This window comes from Gorilla gorilla, chromosome 19, assembly GCF_029281585.2.
Source record: "Gorilla gorilla gorilla isolate KB3781 chromosome 19, NHGRI_mGorGor1-v2.1_pri, whole genome shotgun sequence".
NCBI classification, from domain to species: domain Eukaryota; kingdom Metazoa; phylum Chordata; class Mammalia; order Primates; family Hominidae; genus Gorilla; species Gorilla gorilla.
The window spans coordinates 17,807,685-17,815,134 of NC_073243.2; the positions used below are offsets into that span (position 1 = coordinate 17,807,685).

The 7,450-nt window shown below is 43.9% G+C and overlaps 1 protein-coding gene across 4 annotated transcripts in view; it reads left to right on the forward strand.

Moving 5' to 3' along the window:
* PAFAH1B1 (platelet activating factor acetylhydrolase 1b regulatory subunit 1) overlaps positions 1 to 5,079 on the forward strand; it is a 92,804-nt gene extending 87,725 nt beyond the window's left edge. For all 4 annotated transcript variants that reach the window (XM_055367142.2, XM_031003203.3, XM_055367141.2 and 1 more), the window contains one exon: positions 1,187 to 5,079. In XM_055367142.2, coding sequence (XP_055223117.1) covers positions 1,187 to 1,260 — 74 coding nt within the window. In that variant the 3' untranslated portion in view covers positions 1,261 to 5,079. The remainder of the gene's footprint in view (positions 1 to 1,186) is intronic.
* Positions 5,080 to 7,450: the final 2,371 nt, after the last annotated feature.

Consider the following 7,450-nt stretch of genomic DNA (forward strand, 5'->3'; position numbering starts at 1 on the left):
TCCACTGCACAACATTGGTTTTGGAAACCACAATTTGTGAAGAGGTTACTTACCACTCTGGTGGGTAATTTTTCTCCCCTATTAGTTTGTTTCTCAAACAAAATCTTCCTCAACCTTTCCCTCTGGCAGGTGTATACTATCAGATACTAGAAACTCAGAAAATTGTATTTGATTTGAGTAAACATCCTCACTATCATCTGGACTTGAATCTGGAATTTAAGAGAGTGAATACAGTCAAGTATAATAAATGCACTAAAGTATAATGGACCAAAGCCTGGGTAAGATGGGCTAATACCTGCCTCACAGGATTGGTTCAAGGATTAGGCACAAATATGGAGCATTTATGCCATGCCTGGAACATCGTGTTCAGTAAATGGATATGGCGAGACTGTGTATTGTTAGATTTGAGCCCTGCTGTGCCTTAGTCCCAGCTACTCAGGAGGCTGAGGCTGGAGGATTGCTTGAGCCCAGGAGTTCTGGGTTACAGTGTGCTGTGCTGATGGGATGTTTGCACTAAGTGCAGCATCAATGTGGTGACCTCCTGGGAACAGGAGACTCCCAGGTTGCCTAAGGAGGAGTGACCTGGCCCAGGTCAGAAACAGAGCAGGTCAAAACTCCCTTGCTGATCAGTAGTGGGATCGCACCTTTGAACAGCCACTGCACTCCAGCCTGGGCAACATAGTGAGACCCTGCCTTTGAAAAAAGAAAAAAAAGGATTTGAGCCCCATTTGGGATGGGTCAAACAGGAACAGGCGTTTTTATTGAGATGTTAATACAGGATTTGATCATTGAGTCTCAACTTCCCTAACTGAATTGGCAAACTAGATACCTTCTTGGGTTATGGTATATTAGAGAAACACGAAAACTACTGGCATTTGGACTTTCTTATTTTGTGGCTCATTAAAAATTGTATCTGGCTCAGTGTGATGGAGGGTTGGGACCGGGCAGGGTCTTGCTCTGTCACCCAGGCTGGAGTGCAGTGGTGCAGTCATGGCTCGCTGCAGCCTCAGCTTCCCAGCTCAAACAGTTCTGCGTCAGTCTCCCGAGTAGCTGGGACTACAGGCACACAGTACCATGCCCAGCTAATTTTTCTTTTAATTTTGTATTTTGTAGAGAGGGGGTCTCACTATGTTTGTTGTCCAGGCTTACGTGTGAGTTTTAAATAAACCATTTCTTTTTCTTTCAGATTTCCACAAGACGGCACCCTATGTCGTCACTGGCAGCGTAGATCAAACAGTAAAAGTGTGGGAGTGCCGTTGATTGCGTCTCCTTCGGCCCCTCCTCCCTCTTTTCCTCTGGATGCACTCTGATGATACCATGGTTACCCCATTGAGCTCTGTTTAAATAAATATTGTCCTTTCATGTAAATTATTCTGGATGTAGATTGAGCTTATTAAATGTTACACACAAAGTATTCATGCATGGTGAATCCAAATTGTATACTGTAAATTTACATACGTTGTCTAGAAGTACCATAGGGGTTTAAGAACCTGGGCTGGCATTGGTCACACCAGGCCTAAGAAGGCAGAAGTCGAATCAATTGAACTAGGGCACTAAACTGAATAGTTGACAGTGTCATTTTATGTTGGATTATTAATTCCTGTTTTTCTTTCTGCTATCTGTTGGTGCCTGACTTGATGGCCTCATTTGGGGAAAAGTGGTGGTTATTAGGGCTTTTTCTGAAATGTGTATCTATGTAACATCACTTAAGTGTGCTTAATAAATCTTCTTTAAGGATTTTAGATAATAAGGCTACAACTCAGAATCTTCTGAACCATCTATGTAATGAATGGGGATTATACATTGGAATTTTTGTCATGACACATTTGCCAAATCAGTAGGATATATTTGTTTTGGCAGCCTATCACGCAGAGGCTAGTGGTATATTTATGTAAGAAAATGACTGTAAATCTCAAGAAAAATCTCAGCAGCTAATAGCAACTCATTTATTTCATTTGGGTCTTAATGCTTTGTAAACAGGTCAAAAAATACTGTCATACTCTAAGCTTCTATTTTCCACACTAGACATACTTCTAGTTGTATTCTCCATACTATTAGACTGTGTAGTGATGTGACTTCCAAGTAGAATTTAATCTTCCCATTGAGCGTGTCATGGTACAAATCACTATTCGTTTTTGGTGTTTTTTAGGGATGTGCAATGTGCATTACATAATGACAGAAATACTGAGAAGGTTCTGTGTGCCCATTTGAAAGGAGTGGGAGGAATACAGCAGTTTGTTTTTCAACATGAATCTGATATTGATTTAAACTGTTTCACTTACAAGTTTTAAAAAAAATGACAGGGTTTAATGGAGCGTGCATAAAAATGTACTGTTTTCACCTTTTGTTTATATGTAAATGTTTGTAAGTATATGGGCCTATCTGTAAGTGGATAAGTCTGTATGTGTGTATCATACACATCAACCTCCATGTCCTTAGTCCTGGGTTTTTGAAAAAGTGCTAAAACGGACAAGTAGAATAAATCTTGCTGTGGAATGCCATGCTTTAGAACAAACACTTTTTGATCTTAATGCTTCTGAAAACTAGGTCTGACTCTGGGGATTTTTTTCCAGCCGAAGGAAAATCACTTCCGTTATGTCCCCCTCTAATTTAGCCGCTCGACATTTTACACAACCCGGATATGTTGTATATTTTGACCCAAAGTTACAAGTAGGTTTAAGAGAATTTTTACCCATGACTTTTGGAGCACTATTCCATTGTCAGTTATTAATAAAGAATTCCATTGCTTAGCTAACCAACAGGTTTTTTTTGTTTCCAAGAGAGTTATTTGAAAAGTTAACAGAACAATGAGATAACGGTGACAGTTTAACAAAGATAAAATTCTGAATTGCGTTTTATTCATTTGTGTACTATGTGATTTTTTAAATGTCCCCTTTAGTATGTAATGGAAAATTGGTTCCTGCAAAAGACAAAGGGTGAGAGTTAGCGTCCTGTAGATACACACAGAGACTAGGCCGTATATTAACTAGAAGCAGCTTTATGTCTAGCTTGTGTCTTTTTGTTTGTTTGCTTGTTTGTTTTTAGATTCCTGAGAGATGTCTCTGGAAGGGAAAGTTTTGAGAACTAATGGCTATTTTTGAGGACAAAAATTACATCTTAAGCTAATTCCTTAAATACATACAGTAGGTGAATTTTCAGGACAATATTGCCTCACAACCCTGCTTACATTGAAAAGTCTTTTTCCCTTAGCTCTTCTGACTGGATTTTTCTACAAAAACTATGGAAAATATCTTTGTTCTTGTTTGCTGCTATTTTCTGTCCTATTTTGAGAAATATAAATACATAGAAATGGTGCATCTTAACATTTGTTTGTACATGTATAAATGTCTTGTATTTTAATTCATTTTTAGCATGAATTGTTTAAGGGTAAGCCACAACATCTAGAAATCACTCATAGATATTGAACAATAAAGGAGAATGGTACCGATGCAGGAGGAAGCAAGCGTGTCTTCCCCTGCAGCACACAGCGACTTGGCGTTGACAAAGGAGGAGGAAACGATTACTCTGTAAACAAAGTTATCCTTACTTGGGAGATTGCCACAGCCTGCTGCTGAGTTGAGTTACCAGACATCCTCCATGTGAGAAGCAGCGAACATTGAATCTCAGGGATGGCCCACAACTGGGTCCACATGTAATGAGCCCTGTTTAATAACGAAGGGGTGGGGGAGAGCAGTCCGTCTACAACCTGGAATCAGATTTGCAGAATTTCCTGCACTGCTGTCTGACACTGTCCTGTTGATGCCCTTTCTGACTGTGTTCTCTGTTTTCTCTGTCTGCTGTCTAACCCTGTGCCTTGCCTGGGATAAGGACAATGATGAGGTTACTGGTTTGGATTGTAAGTAGAGGACTTTTATTAATTGGTTTAGAGGTTCACTGCTGCTTTGTCACTTTCTCAATCAAATTGGCCACTTATTTAAGAAATAAAAAGCTGGTAGAATTGCATCCTCAGATGATTATTGACTGTGTGTGTGTGTGAAAACAGACATTCCAGTGCCACCCAAATATATATCTGTAACGTGCCCAAGAAATCCTAGCTGCGCTCTTGAGAGTGCATGCCACGGAGACTGGTTTAGACATCGCGTGGAGCCTAGTTGCCTGTTGTCACGGCATCTTGCACTTTAGGAGACTAAGACCGTCCTGGTTCGTCTGTGTGTGGTGTGACCAATGGTGTGCCCAGAGCACTACTCTCAAAATCACTAGTGTTAGCAAGTCGTCCCGGGCTGGGGAGCATTCGCTGTAGTCTTTGGAAGCTTTGGCTTTAGATTTACCAAGCCCCGTCTCCCCACTGCCAGTGCCCTGCTCTCCCGTTCGCCTCTTTCTGTTTCTGTGTGAACTTTCCCAGTAATATCACTCGTTAAATAGGTTTTCTTTAAACTTAAAGAAAAACTATTTAAAAGTAAAGGATATTTTGTTGATATTGGTGGCTTGATCATCCTTAAGCAACTGAAGTTAAAATTGTTGAAGGAAAAGGCACTTAAATTGGTTACTCTTTCATGTCCAGCTGTATATAAGTCCAGTGTGTTCATCTAGATGACGCAAAGAAGAATCTCCTGGTAGAGAAGCGACATGTAAAAAACTGGTGGAAAAAGGTTTTGGATTTTTTTTCCAGTGGGGTGGGGGGGAGGGCAAGCTGGATTTACAGGTCACGGCTGGACTGAATGGGCCTTTTTATCTTCCCACTGTATCATGGAAGTAGCTGCTTGCTTGTACTGTCCATCCTTCAGGCATCCCTAAAGCTCACTCTGAAGATGTTAGAGACAAACACAAACTCTTCGAGTTAAAGTTGATCCTGACACTGACATGAAGGCAAGCCTTGATTTCGTATGAACGTTGCTGAAGTGGTAATTGAGGAAAACAGTTCCCCAGATTGTAAGAGTTCACTGAAGATATTGACACAATTTTAAAAAATCAGTAAAGGAATGTATATAATATTGCTCTCGTGTTTTACAGTAAGATTTGTTGCTCTCAGACTGTGTAAAACAAAATTTATTCATGTTTTCTGCATATTAAAAAATCTTATTGTACCAATTGGTAAACTATTAAATGCCTACAAAACTAGATGTGAATTTTTTTTTTTTTTTTTGTCTTCCTTCGCACAGGGGAAATGCTGATAGAAAGTGGGGCTGTGTGTAGCTCCAGTCACAAAGAGTGACACAAATTGGTGTCAGGGCAGTAAGGCCTCATGAGCTGCTTTCCTTCAGGGCAGCACCCGAACCGGCTTTGCTGTCCCCCTTCCCCCGGGTGGAGGAGGGAGTGCCTCAGCCTGAGCCTTGCGGTGGCATGCGTCTGCGGCACAGGCCCGCTCTCCCCAACCCTCCCAGCAGCCCATTCTGACTGTGGCTATCACTGTGGCCAGAGAGCCAAAGCCAGGATGGCCGGTTACAGGCCCAAGACTAGACTCTTGGGGACAGAGTCTAGAGATAAGGGGCCCTGCCGGGCGCGGTGGCTCACGCCTGTAATCCCAGCTCTTGGGGAGGCAGAGACGGGAGGATAGCTTGAGCCCAGGAGTTCAGGACCTCCCTGGGCAATATAGCGAGACCCCGTTCTCCACAAAAAGGAAAAAAAAAAGATATGGGGCCCTACCCCCTTTGTTCTGTTAGCCTCTTATCTTGCTCAGTGGTCTTGGATTCATAAAAGTAAATCCTTAATACTGTTTTCAATTTTGGTTGAAACATACAAAATAAGAGTGTTCATCTTTGTCCCAGAAACCCCAGCTCTGCACTTTACACATGGCTGTATCTTTGTGGTGTATTCAAGGTGCCCTACAAAGGACAGTTTGGTGATGTGCTGGTTCCTTTCTTACAGCCCAGCTGTTTTCCTGCCTCCTATTGGGAGTAGTAGCCTACCCCAAAATAGGAGCTTGGCCCAGAGCAAAAAAGAACGGGCCATGCGCAGTGGCACGCCTGCAATCCCAGCACTTTGGGAGGCCGAGACGGGCAGATTGCCCGAGCTCAGGAGTTTGACACCAGCTTGGACAATACAGTGAAACCCCGTCTCTACTAAAAATACAAAAAAATTAGCCAGGCGTGGTAGCAGGCGCCTGTAGTCCCAGCTACTCGGGAGGCTGAGGCAGGAGAAACACTTGAACCTGGGAGGCGGAGGTTGCACTGGGCCAGGATCGCACCACTGCACTCCAGCCTGGGCAATGAAGCAAGACCCTGGCTCAAAAAAGCAAGAAAAAACAAAGAAATTGGCCTGAAGTTAGTTCCCTGCACTTTTGCAGCTTTTCCATTTCCTTGCAAGACTCTTCTTCCAGGCTGAGAGCCAGATGACAGGGCCCCAGGGGCAGAGTTCTAGCGTTAGTATCACTATCCAGAAATGCTGTTAGCTGTTCAAAACCTGGCAAGTAACTCGCTGGCATGTAACAGCCTCAAACCTCCTTCCAGGAGTCATGACTGTGTATGGCCTTTGATGCAGGGGGAGGGCAGCTGGCTGTGGCAGCTCTGTCTGTCCCTGCCTAGCGTGGTGAAACCTGACTTGTGTGCAGACAGTTCTTAACTGCTGATACACCAGAAGCTCTAGGACAGGCATCCTCAAAGTGTGTTCCCTGGTTCAGCAGAGCAGCAGCACCTGGGAGCTCGTTAGAGACGCAGGTCGTAGGCTCCGCCTCAGAACCCCTGAGTCGAAACGGTGCAGCCTGCTTGCTTATTTACAATCTATTTTAACAAGCCCTTCCAATGACAGGCAGGCTCAGGTTTGAGAACCACTGAGCTAAATGATTCAACTTCTCACCAAAGAAACTGGGGCACATCACTGGTCTCTTGGCCCCGCAGCTCAGGTTTGGATCCCGATCTTTCCTCTTTCATCCTTTTATTTATTTTTGTTTTTGAGACACAGTGTCACTCTGTCGCCCAGGCTTGAGTGCAGTGGGGTGATCTCAGCTCACTGCAATCTGTCCCTCCCAGGTTCAAGCAATTCTTCTGCCTCAGCCTCCCAAGTAGCTGGGATTACAGGTGCATGCCACCGTGCCCGGCTAATTTTTGTATTTTTAGTAGAGACAGGGTTTCACTATGTTGGCCAGGCTGGTCTTGAACTCCTGACCTTGTGATCTGCCCGCCTCGGCCTCCCAAAGTGCTGGGATTACATGAGTGAGCCACCGCGCCCGGCCTATCCTCACTTTGAACATGTGGAGTTTGTCCCTTTGCGACGATGTCCTATGATCTTCATTCCCACTTGGTCACCTGACCTTGACTCTGTCTCAAAGATAAAATGGCTTACTCCCACGAATGAGGGCATTTCACCTGCCATTCGAGGATGGCTGGGCCTGCACTCTGTGGGGCGGGGGGGTGTCCTGATTGATTTGGTAGTTTAGACCTTAGAGGTAGGGGAGAGGAAAATTTGGGCCACATCAGGATGCCTTACTCTCCAGCTGCAGGATATATAGGAATTTCCCCAATTTGTGTGTGTGTGTGTGTGTGTGTGTGCGCGC